Here is a 12,666-nt window from a genome sequence, read left to right on the forward strand (position 1 = left end):
AATTTCCAACAATCTCTGGCTTTTCGTGTGAAAATCACTACTTGACCAATGAGTCTCCATAGCACAGAGACAAATTTAAAATATGGAAAAGCATATTTGCTTCAATTCTAAAAAAATATTAGCACCATAAAACGATCTGTTTGACATCTCTTTTTAGAGAAACACTAAAATACCGTCATGTATTTCACTAATGGTCGGTTTAAATAGTTTGGACCAATTTGATTTGTACGCCGCAAAAATCCAGATGAAAACTTCGATCTCGTTTTTGTGAACTGCCAAACTAGAATATAACCTTTTTTGAAAGATTCACATTTAATAAAAATCTTATACACACTCAACGAAATGAAACTACTCAATCAAAATATTTTTCATTGAGAGATTGCACCGGTATTTGAGGGACATTTCACCGGCTAGCAATCCTAAAACTTATAACTGCCTTATGATAAGACCAAAGGTTAAGAATAACAATATTTCCGGCTACTCTCCCGTTTAAGAAAATTATGAAAGAAGCGGCGGCGGTCTTAACATATAATTATCTACTGGCAAAAAGGAATGTCGTAACTAATATTACTGACCTCCCGGATCAAAAAATCGAAGCCATCCAACTTTAGTTTCACCATCAGCAATGAGTCCAACAGAGGGTATCCTGACACGGCTTAAAAACGCTTTTTCGGCTTCGCTGTATCTTCGTCCACCTTTGTACCAATAGCGAAGTAAGCGTTTGTGCCGAATATCCGCTTCTTCTTCTTCGCTGAAAGCATCTGTATTAGCTGAGAAGCGGACTCTTGATGTTCTACTTGTTCCTTCATTCATCTTTGTTTTCAGCGCCACTGAGGGTCTTTGATGAGTCAGGTTTGGCGAATCTGATGACAAATCTGAAGGTATAGAAACTCGTTAGAGGCACTTACCAAGGAAATGCGATAAAAGATGAGTCAAATTACCACGCCAAGAGATCTTACCATGTTGTTATTACAGGGCCAAGTGTTTGTTAAAAGGACGAAGCGTGCTTTCTACAACTACTGGAAGTATGACCTTGTGTGGAGGTCTGTTTCGATAAAGCAATAAAATTCAAGAAAAAGCTTTTGAATTAAAGAGGGAAGGAGCGGAACTTTCGCTGTTGAATACTTAAAATGGATGATCCATCTATTCAAAGCCAAATTCTCTTTTTGTTTAAGTGTGCAATGATAGGAAGACATGACATATTTACTCGAGTCTACAACAAAGGAGCACTTACGCAGCTTGTAATTAAGCGATTGTAAGACTTCGTCTCTGCCTTTTTAAATGGATTAACAACGGAGGAAATTGCATCTAGCGTATAAAATTACTTTTTTCTCTAGAGTTTGCGTACACGCATTTTATTCCACAGGTAACTGAAGTTTTCTTCAGTTGTGGCTCTAAAAAAAACCCGTAGCAACAGAAGAAGGTACGTGAAGAGAAACGAGATGATTTAATGAAAATATTCAATTCTTTTCTATTATAGTAATTTCTCATAGATGAATTTTAACGGCATCCAGTCTGCAAGTTACGGAGCTATAGGCGATATGATTATATTTAAGTTAAATTATTAGTCCAAATTAAGAAGACTTGGCCTGGAGCAAAATAAACTGGCCGAAGAATGAAAAATATTTACTGAAGAGCAATGAGGAAGGAACAAAAATCACGAATGAAGAAACTTCATGGGAAACATACAAAATACTTCTAAAACTGCTAAGGGCTATCATTGTCAAATAATAAACCTTCGAAAGTATCTGTAGAAGCACGCCATTAAAACCCTGAAAATATTATAAAATTGTTATAAATGACCCGAAAAAAACTTATTTTATGGCTCACGTGCGCATGTTCACATGGTAAACAGGTGCAGCAATCAGTTACTGCATATTGCAGGCTCCCTAATTTTCGGCGACGGAAATTCACTTTCAAAATGATTCGGTCATGTAACCTTTGGAAAATCTCTGCATGTGGGCAAGTTCCATTTTTAAAGCAACTTGAGGATATAAACAGTTAATACATCATCAAAACTGAGAACACTTCGCGCAGACTCAAGACCGCCATGGAATACTATTAGATATGCTTGAACAAATAATCCATAATTGAAATAATTCCATGGAGTTAAATCCGTCTGAGCGACAAACTGGCTCTATCACCTTCCCGAATACAAAGGTTCGTGTGGTATTACGCTAAACTTTAAAGAGAGAGAGAGAAAATAACTGGACGCGAAACAAGCTCACGATACAAAGCCTTCCTAGACCGGAAAAAGCAAAAAATATCTTTAACATAAGGTGACATCATTTAGGGTTGATAGGTGCAAAAAGGGTTTTGCGATCATAACTTTAATTTACTGAATTACGCAGTCATCACAAATACTGCCTTTGTATTTTGTAAAAGAGCAAATGATTTTATGTTTTTATAAAAAGATACACAGGGATCTTTCTTGAACCCATTATTCTAGTTATCGAAAAATATACAATATTTATCTTCCTCATACAATCATATTTTCCATCCGTACGTTAAATATCGAGAACAAAAAAAAAAGAAACAATAAGATCACTCTTTAAAAGTGCAGACAGAGCTTTAGGTTTTTTGGCGCACGATTGTAAGTAAAATGTTCAATTGGTCTGTTTCGCAAAGTACAAAGAAAAAAGTCAGAAAAATTGTATTCTCAAAGTAAAACATAAATAACAAGTCTTTTTTACAGATTTAAGGCCTGAAAATTCAGAGTTTTGATAATGGATCTTTAAGCTGTTTAAAAACTGGATGTGCTAGGCCATCACCAAATGCCAGAAGAAACACCTCTATTCCTTCGAACACCAATCTATACCGCCACAAACTGTTCCACCGAGGGGAAGGCGCGAGAGAAAGTTTTCAAACTAGTGCCGGATAGACAAATTGACAAAATCTAAAATTATGATATGCAAATAGCACATTTCCTTGACTCCAATTTTACACTCAGAGTAAGCGTCGAGAACTTACACGACCTCAAAAAAAGACTAAGTGATTCGTAAATTACATCGTCAGAACAAATAAATAATACACTCGTCAGCAAATGAATAAGAAACTCACCAAATGTAGAGTTAGAAAGACGTCATGGATACCACAGTTTTAAGAAAAAAATTACGTTTTGGTTAAAAATTATTCGGTCGCTATACGGCAGTTAATGTTGGTTTTAAAACAAGGCATTTCCATTATCGTTGGATTTCAATGGAACTGAAAATGTTGAAGATATCTCACCTAGGAGCTTGAACTACAAGCCATTTGTAAGCAGAAAATCACTCACATCTTCGGTTGTCCACATCTCAAACAAACATCCAAAAAATTGCCCCAATCTTTTACAAAGCTACATCTTGACATCATTTCAGCTGTCATGGTTACATATCAAAACTTAAAAGCCTTCGGTGGCAATGCTAGGGTACTGAACAACTTGGTATGAATGGTGCACGTCAGATAATTTAGATTTTATGAAGCCGAAAAGGACCTTTTTACAGGATTGGATGAAGTTTCTCTGCTAACAGCTGCAGAGTTTTCCGGAGTTGCTGGCACTTGTTTTATTTATATAACTTAATATATGATAATACATGCTATCATCTATAGCAATTGGCGAAATATCCTTCTCACTCGGCACCAGCTAAATTGGACAGCCGATGCAAAAAAAAACAGAACATTCATTTACAAAGGTAGAAACTTGCAAGGTCTCTTGGAGACAGTGAATCTCAGGCCACAATTCTTTGTCCGGGGAAGCGGTATTTTTCCTTTGTTCTGTCGTGATCAAGTTGCGGCGAAATTGTCAAATGTTCCTTGACTGACTTCATGTAAGAGGTACGAATAAACATAGTCCAAATGGCTCCCCGCCGCGGGTTAATCACAGAGACTGAATATTCATAAAAGCAAATGTCTATAGGACACCGTTTGATGTTGTTTTCAAGTTACCTACGGGAGCCGATATTTTTTAACCAAAACAAAACAAAATGTTCTGCACAATATTTGAAATGTTCTCCCATAAACTGATTTTTCCGTGATGATTATTAAAATAGGCTTTGAATCGATTCGAGAAAAGTGGTTAATAGGTCTCGTATTATATGTCTTTGGTTGCCACAAGGAGTTGTTGCAAACAACATTAAAGCGAGGTATAATATGTCAAAAAAGCAATTAACTCAGTACACCATAGGGCAACGATCAAATCAGTTCTACATTCACTTTTTGAAGTGAACGGCCCCCTAACAGCAAAATACTTTGATAAAGCGGCATAGGACGACTTTGAAAAAAGAAAACCCAATTTTCGGCTTTGCTCCAGGTGCCTGGTTGCTAAAATAGCCTAAGGTATTACAGATGATAAAATATGTATCTTGGAGTTTGCTGCTGCGGATGTGTAATATTGAGTGTAAGGGAAATCTGATACAGAGATTTTATTCTAATGCTTTCATAGGGTGATTTGCAACACGAAACGATACGAGCGCTTATGCTGTAACAGAAGGGGAAATTAACATTTTATCACATTCAGTTTCAGTTAAAGACAGCTTTCGTTTTATGCTTGCGAACAGATTTAAAATAGGACTAACCTTTCGCGGGTTCCATTGTTTAAAGGATCGGTTCTACATGTACTGAGAAAATTTGTCCGAGCAGTACGTACGATTCAAGGTCGTTAATTCCCAATTCTTTCTGCACGTATTAGGATGTAGACTCTTAAAAAACTAATCCAGTAAATAATTCGGCAGCTTTTGCTTGTCAGCCACATCTAATTTAGGTGAAAATTGCGGATTCAGTTTACATTGGAACCAAAAGCGATTTTTCTTCAGCTTGACATTCACTGCCTTTCGTCGATCAAACACAAATCTTTGGAAGAGTGACAGGAAAAAAAAGCGGACCAAATACGTCGGACAATTTTTTTGCTGGCCTTCCGTTCTCAGTAAATGTACAGTACAAACCAATATCCGTCACATAGTAAAATTTACTTGCTTCAAAGCCTGTTAATTGCTCTGTGAAACAGAAACATTTGCTTTTAATTGGGTTTCATCACCAAAAGCACGATTTTAATAATGTGCATGTTGGTCAGCAACGGCAGGTGGCTGCCGAGCGGTACCAAAAATAAAAATGGAAAAAAAAAATCCAACCCACGCACGAAAGTGGCGAAACCCTGTTTAGGTAAAGCGAACAACGAAAAGATTTTCTCGTCACTTCAATAACGAAGCATAGGACAGAGTGCGTTGGTAAAGTATACTTTTATATATATGCTAATTCCTAGTTTTTCACATTTACATCAGTCTTGCTTTGATTTTAAATTGTCATCAAAAGCAGGCTCTAAATTTAGGGTTCAGTTCCATCGCTAATATTCATTCTGATTTCTTCAGCCGCGCAGAGATTGTTTTTGGTAGAACTTTAGTGGTTTGAAAGACCTCAGCTAATTCAAATGAATTGTGCTGATAAACTAAAGATTTTTTTGGTCGAAATAAGGCAAATTAAAGAAGTCATCCGTCCGAGATGCAAACGTGGTATGTCAAAAGAGGTGCGGATTAACACCGGAATTCTATTCAATCGATTAGTTGAAACTGGCAACCAAGCGATACGGGACCAGTGAGAAGACCACAAAATTCTCAAGTATTCATCACAAAGACCGTGTTTGTAGCACCCTCTGAAGGTGTTTCATTCTTACGAAACAATGTCGAAACTGAAGCGACGTTTCGTTAGTAATGAATTGGATCCAAACCGTCGCGTCGGTGAGGCGTCGGCCGACTGGTAACCGACCCGGGTAACCGAAATGTTTCCGACACATCACCGACACGTTGGGACGATACAAAACTAACACTTGTGGCTTGTGGACATTGGTTAAAAGAAAGCTGAAATTGACAATAGATTCACCATTAACTAGGATTTGGAGATTTTAACGATATAAGCGAAATTAACTGTAGGAACCCACTAGAAACCCGGAAAAGTCCGAGCCCCAGATGGGATAGAGTCTCCAGTAGCTCAGTGGTTAGAGCATCCGACTAGATCACGGAGGGTCGTGGGTTCGAATCCTATCTGGGGCTCCGATTTTTCCGAGTGGGTTCCAACAACATTTCATGTGTTTAACGATAATTATTACCACTACTACTACTACCACTACTGCTATTATTATTATTATTATTATTATTATTATTATTATTATTATTATAACAACAACAATAATGATAACAGTGATAACATCGAGGATCAGTGACGAATGGATCATGAACAAAGCAATTACACCGATTGGATTGTAAAATTACGAAGTTTTCCACAACTGACAGAAAGTATCATCGCTTTTTTGTCAATAAATATTTTTTTCGATTTTGAAATGCCCCTAAATCAGTGTTGAGAGGAAAGTTAAGTACTCGATGGCATAACTTTGCCTGCCGTAGAACATCATTAATGGCCAATCATTTCAGTCTTGCCTTTTTAAGAACTTTTAGTCTCATTTCAGTTTCTGCGTTGGAGATTCAATTTGGAAAGATTATTGTGTTTGGTACATTATAACTCGCTTCAAGACAAAAAGCAAACGCATTTTTAAAGAACTCGACTGATAAATGTGTTGTAGCCAACAAAAAACAAGATCTTTGACAAAGAGCACGTTTGGATGATACCAAACTTGGAAGAAAATCATTGGAAAATATTGTTTTTGGATAGGCATGCAGCTCTGGCAAATATTGACTTTGGACAGGCAAGATAGAAAAATTCAATACTGAATTCAGATAAGCATAACTGTACACTAAGGTTAGTCCAGAATTGCGCATATTTCAAAAAGTGCTGCGCCCTCCAGTCGCTTTCGACCTCCAAGTACAGTTCGGTCCCTTATCCCTTCTGGGTAAAAACTCTAAAAAGTTCCGCGTAATTGAATATTGAAATAAACGACTTTGTAAAAACAAAAGAAAGAAAAATGAAACAGTTTACCCAACGGTTTGTTTGCTAAACGCAAAGTTAACTTAGTTGGCCAACGGGCAAACAATGTCTGATCTAATTAATTGAGCGAATTTAGAGAGGTGGTTAAATGTTATAATTAAAATGTGGTTTTCCGACACTATGTAGACCTATGTAGGAAAAAAAACAGTTAAACTGCCTCACGCCAGGGCGGGTTTCTGAAAAAGTGCGAACAATACTGAAAATAGTGTTTCACTGTAAAAAAAGGAAATTCCAGTCAATATATAGACAGAATATGTAAATATCAATATCACTGACAGATATGATTGTAAATATGCAAACCGGCTAATAATGAAAAAAGGAATGAATGTGTTGACTTTGGATTGGAAGGAAAAACGCAAAGCAATGACGTAAACGCGAACTTAAATGGACATTGCAGTTAGTGTAATTACAAATTATCTTTGCAATTATCTTAGTCTTGTTTGCAACGGATTATTGATGGGATTGTCGGCCTGACCTGAGCTTATTTCTGTTTTCATAACGTGGTCGCACGAAAAATTGAGCAGTTCAAGTGAGGTAGCATAACCACATAATGTATATAGGGCTGGACGACTTTTATAAAGACGATTATCGTATCGGTTGGCGTTTGACATCTCTAGCCAATTAACAGCCACAATTCTTGTTCTATATCTGAGATCATGAATGCAATTCAAATACAGAATACCCCATTGTAAGCAAAATAATAGAACATAAACGCTCTTACCTGTAAAATTTTAAACGAAGTTTGTCTGGCTTTGGGGCTCAACTCTTTGACAAAAACCTAAAATGCGATAAAAAACGACAAGGTTCAACTTCGGTTATGTTTAAATGGCGATAAAATAAACATTGAACTAAATATGTGATCTTTTTTATCGAAAATACAAGAAAATCATCAAGTTTACTATTAGGCTAAGTTTTCTACGCACTAGTTTTGACATCGGAATCCACGTGCACAGGGAATCTCAAGCGATGTGTACGAAAGAGTAATGCTTCCAAGATATTCCAAGAAAGATGACAAACATGTAACAAAATCGAATGCCTCTCTAAAACCGTTCATTGGTCACTTTCTTTTGTTTGCCTATGATTAAAAAAAAGAGTTACCTTAAACCTTTTAAGAATATGCAAACCGAAACAATAGGCGAAAGTAAAATCTGTCTGAATTTAACCTTTCATCTTGTAAGAACAGAGCATACCGCGGCAACCACTGCAACAAATTAATGGGTATTGCAACAGCAGATGTGAAACGAAAATACTTTTTGGGGGAGCAAAGCGGTTGGTTCACGAAGTTCTTAGACAAGATTTTTGAAATGTATGAGTTTTCACAGAGGGTCGCCTCGGCTTCGAGAAGCAAAATATCTTTAAGTGTTATTTCTAAACAAAACAAAACACCAAAAGATTGACTGAAATGTAAGTGTTCCTGGATATGTCTGTCCATTAAAGACAAAAACATCCTCTTCTTAAATGAGATTTTAGTATTTAAAATCATATCAAAGAGAAAATTAAATGTAAACACTTTAAGTTTGAGGCTCTCTAACATCATAACAGTAACTTGATTAATTGAAATCGCTAAATAGATTGTAGAGTGAAAGAGATTATGTATGAACCATGTTACATTTGATGTTTTTCGTCCTCAGCCTTAGGAAAAACAACGCAAAATATTCCACGACCACTTTATTTCCTGACGAGAAATAATACTTCTCGATTTCAAAAATTAACTTAGCCTGATCGCTGGAAAAAAGATGGTCATTAAACAAGTACCGCGGAGACCATTTTAAAGTGGTAGGGCTAAAAATCTTCGTGAGCGCATATGTGAGGGAAGATGCGTTTTGTTATTTTCAAGAGGTAAAATTCATACGTTATTCATGTCATCTCGAGCACCCAAGCAAGAAAAAAGTGGTAGGGCTGTAGCCCTACCAGCTCTCTTCCCCTCCGCTCTCGTTGAATCGTCCGGGTGGGTGTAGTGCTGATAATGGACCATTGTCACTCTGGTGAATGACGTTTGCAAAGCCTGAGCGGAAGTCATTTGAAGACTTTTAAAAATTAAATTTAATGCGGGGCGTCAACTCGTTCGTCATCATATCAACGCGGTATTTAAAATAGTTCACCAAATTGATTGACAAAATTCATCGATAACTTTCACAAGGAGAAAAAGACTATATATACAAAGTCTAAACAAACGCCGATATTCCCTGTTCTCGATTTTTACTCAGTTATACTCTGCAAGACGAAAAAAATCGAGAACCTATAAAATGTATTGTCGACAATCGTTTCGACATATGGCTCGTAAGGTGAGTGATTTAAATTGAATTATAAAAGGAAAAAAAAAAAAAACGCAGGTCAGGGTTGTCAAGGACCCAGATACCAACCGAAAATTCAGTTATGAGCTAGTCATGGTATTGTAATGCTCAATCTGTAACGGTTACCAAGTATTTTTTTTTAAGTCAGCGCAATCGAAGTCCTCGCCGATATTTTTACAACGCCAACAAAATAAAGGCAATTGACCAGAGAAATAGTGTTTACCTTAGGCTTCCGTCATCAATGTTAAATGGCAAGTGACTATTTTTTAAAACTGTTATACAGCTACCAAGCTTATCGCAAAAAAAGAAAATCAAATGGTCGAGAGAGAAAGGTTTAGATATGAAGTAATCTGTGAATTGAAGACGCAAAATATGGTAAATTTACCATGTTTTGACTCTTCCTCCTAGCAAAATATGCATTAATATTTAGATCACTTTATAGATAGCATTTACTTAAACCGATACCGTCATTGCCAAACTCGTATTGCCTGCTGAAGATAAGGCAGCCAAAATATCCAGTGCTAATCGAACACGTTCGTCCTCATGTTTGATTACGTGAAATTTGAGGCTCTCTTCAGTTTTTCATTTAGAATCAATTATCGTGCAGGTGTTTAACAGAACAACAATGGAAAGTACCTCCCAACTACGGCAAGACCAAGAGGAAACTCCCTTGACTGCCGAAAATCACATAACAGACGGGCCAGAGGAAGGACCACGAATTCCTCAAGTAGTGATTGAGTCCACCGGTCAATCACGATTCGCTAACTCAGTCGTAAAAGTATTGTCACTGCAAAGATTCTACAAAAAAAACTAGACAGAGGTCGCGCGATTCCTGGCTTGAAAGATATACGTACCAAGATGAAAGGGACTGGCGCCGGCCGCTCATGCGCAGATCTGGTTCAAGTTCACCCCAAGCACAGAGCCCTTCATCAGAGGGGACAGCGAGTTCGCGTGACACCTCAGATGCTTGGCTGGATGATCACAAAGATGGGCGTTGTAGCTGTGACGTTACATTGGTGTTCGATCCTTCTGGTAATGTTTATTTCTTCTGGTTGTTGACAGTAGTTCTTGCGATCCTGTACAACTACTGGATCATAATATTTCGCGTGGCCTTCTTTGTGAGAGAGCAGAAATATGTCATTCCCTTCATGGTCATCGATTACACTTGCGATTTTATCTTCCTCCTCGACATAATAGTGCAGTTCCGCACTGGTTACTTCCTTGATGGTAAAATAGTCACAAGCACAAAACAGCTGGCCAAAAGCTACATCACATCTCGAGGCTTCTTCTTAGACTGCGTCTCAATTTTTCCAACTGATCTCCTGTACCTTGTGGTAGGTCCAAGGCCTTTTTACGCTTTGGTCGTCTGCTCAAAGCCCACCGGTTTTCCTGTTTTGTGATCGAGTTGAAATTTACAGTGGTCGACCAAAGCTGTTCAACCTGTTGAAGTTAATTCATTATCTCTTCCTGATTATCCACTGGGTGGCTTGCCTTTACTTCCTTCTGTCTTACTTCGAGGGATTTGGTGCCGACAAATGGGTGCATCCGCGTCTGGAGGGACAGTGGGCTGAGGTAGGAAAATACAACATCTTTATTTTTTTAATGAAATGAATGTATACTTGAGTTGCGGGTTATATAAGAAAGAGAGAAGTGGTCCTCGCTCTTGTCTAGACAATTTAAAGCAATTGTCTCTTAGGACCGATTTACAAGGTGCGATTTTGGCACATGCAACAAGCTTACGACAGGCCTACGACATGACTTACGATCGTCGCAGCGTTTAAAACATGTTTTAAATGGCTCGACATTTCCTCTGACGTACACGACAATCGTAAGCGAGTTGTAAGCCTGTCGTAAGCTTGTCACATACGACAAAAATCGTAACGTGTAAATTGGCCCATACAGACATCTAAAGAATTTAGGTGACTCCAACCTGATTCGAATCCTTGACTCTGCGATGCCAGTGAAATGCTCTACCAACTGAGCTAAGAAGCCACTCAGTTGGAAGCAGATCAATTCGTTGGACTCACGGCATTTGTTCCCGCGTGAATGACTCGGGAAGGTTTCATTCATCGATTCCTTCACGGGAACAAACGAGCCCAACAAACTGGCAGACTCCCAACTGGGTGGCTTCATAGCTCAGTTAGTAGAGCATTGCACCGTCCCACCCGCTGGAGCCCCGTGAATTTTTCAGGTGTATAAAACAGAAAGTTGCATAAATTGTCCAGAAGTGTGAGCACCACTTCTCCCTTTCATTTTTATTTTTTGTCAAGATAGCCGTTAAATAACGCTTCCGAATATTTCCGAATATCCGATAATGAATAAATTGAATATCGTCGAAGCCGAGTTTACGAAACTTTTTAACAGAATAGTGTATAGCCAAACTTTGGAAGATGTTCAATACCATCAACTTGGAACAATAAGCCACATTTTTGAGTTATTCAAGGGTTCCTCAAAAACCGACATTTGACTTGATTTACTTTCATTTTTCATTTCAGTTTACAGTGTCCCCAATTAGCGCTCCAGCACTAGAACGACTACACACTTAAATAAAATTCCTTTCCTTTCCTTTCCTCTAGGCCTATAGGCCTCATGGCTAGTGCGCTTGACTCCGGATCGAGTGGTCCGGGTTCGAGTCCTGGCAGGGAATATTGTGTTGTGTTCTGGGCAAGACACTGCCTCTCTCCACCCACCCCTGTATAAATGGGTACCGGAGAATTTATGCTGGGGGTAGCCCAGCGATGGACCAGCATTTCATCCAGGCGGCAGTAGAAATACTCCTAGTCGTTTCATGCTACGGAAAACGGTGGATAGGCTCCGGCCCGTTGGGCCACTGGGATCGTAAAGTCTCCTATCATGGACCTCCACCCTTTTCTTTTCCTTTCCGAACTCCTTTCCTTCATATAGATGCTCCAGTTCTCAGTCCTCTAACCCAGGATACCGATAAAAGCCTAATCATCATGCAGGCTTTTCGTTTGAGGCCGGATGGCCGGACGTTTCGACCGATCGTTTCCCATTCCACGCCCGGTACTTTGATGGCAATATTTGAGGAGTTTGTTTATTTTTATTATAATTTTTTACTACTTTTTAAAGGGAATTTGAGTTAACTGCAGCCTTGCCTAGGAAACAGATTGTTAGGTCCAGAAATATTGGAAACAGTGTTCCTGAGTGTTCTATTTTTTAAATTTCCCCCTAGGTAGATCGCACCTTCGGCGCTCAGAAGGCGCCTTCCAGCGCCAAAACATGTTACGTCAGGTGCTTTCAGGAATATGTCCGCTATTTTACAAAACTGTCGAAAAACCTGCTGATCTATTTTCCCGTATCTAGATTGGTCCCACAATACCTGTTAGCCTGTTCCGATCACTTCTTTTCCATGACAACAGTTGGTACGGGAAAGACGGTGGCACCGAAGTCTACTATGAGCTTGACGGTCTGTATCTTACATATCTCTGTGGAGTCCTAATTT

At 38.5% G+C, this 12,666-nt stretch overlaps 1 protein-coding gene and 1 pseudogene across 5 annotated transcripts in view; one reads left to right on the top strand and one right to left on the bottom strand.

The window, feature by feature from the left end:
• LOC138029048 (cyclic nucleotide-gated channel alpha-3-like) overlaps nucleotides 1-7,687 on the bottom strand; it is a 17,056-nt gene extending 9,369 nt beyond the window's left edge. The window contains exons 1-2 of one of the 5 annotated variants that reach the window (XM_068876724.1): nucleotides 7,631-7,687; nucleotides 576-875 (exon numbers count right to left, since the gene is read on the bottom strand). In XM_068876724.1, the coding sequence (XP_068732825.1) occupies nucleotides 576-813 (238 nt within the window). In that variant the 5' untranslated portion in view covers nucleotides 814-875; nucleotides 7,631-7,687. Of the gene's footprint in view, nucleotides 1-575; nucleotides 876-959; nucleotides 1,781-1,830; nucleotides 2,034-3,228; nucleotides 3,453-4,553; nucleotides 4,785-7,630 lie in introns of those variants that run through there. The other 4 variants (XM_068876720.1, XM_068876722.1, XM_068876723.1 and 1 more) reach the window with 4 other exon arrangements.
• A 1,388-nt stretch (nucleotides 7,688-9,075) lies between these two features.
• Nucleotides 9,076-10,814, top strand: LOC138030774 (cyclic nucleotide-gated channel alpha-4-like; annotated as a pseudogene).
• The last annotated feature ends 1,852 nt before the right edge of the window (nucleotides 10,815-12,666 follow it).

This window comes from Montipora capricornis, chromosome 13 (assembly GCF_036669925.1).
Source record: "Montipora capricornis isolate CH-2021 chromosome 13, ASM3666992v2, whole genome shotgun sequence".
NCBI classification, from domain to species: Eukaryota; Metazoa; Cnidaria; class Anthozoa; order Scleractinia; family Acroporidae; genus Montipora; species Montipora capricornis.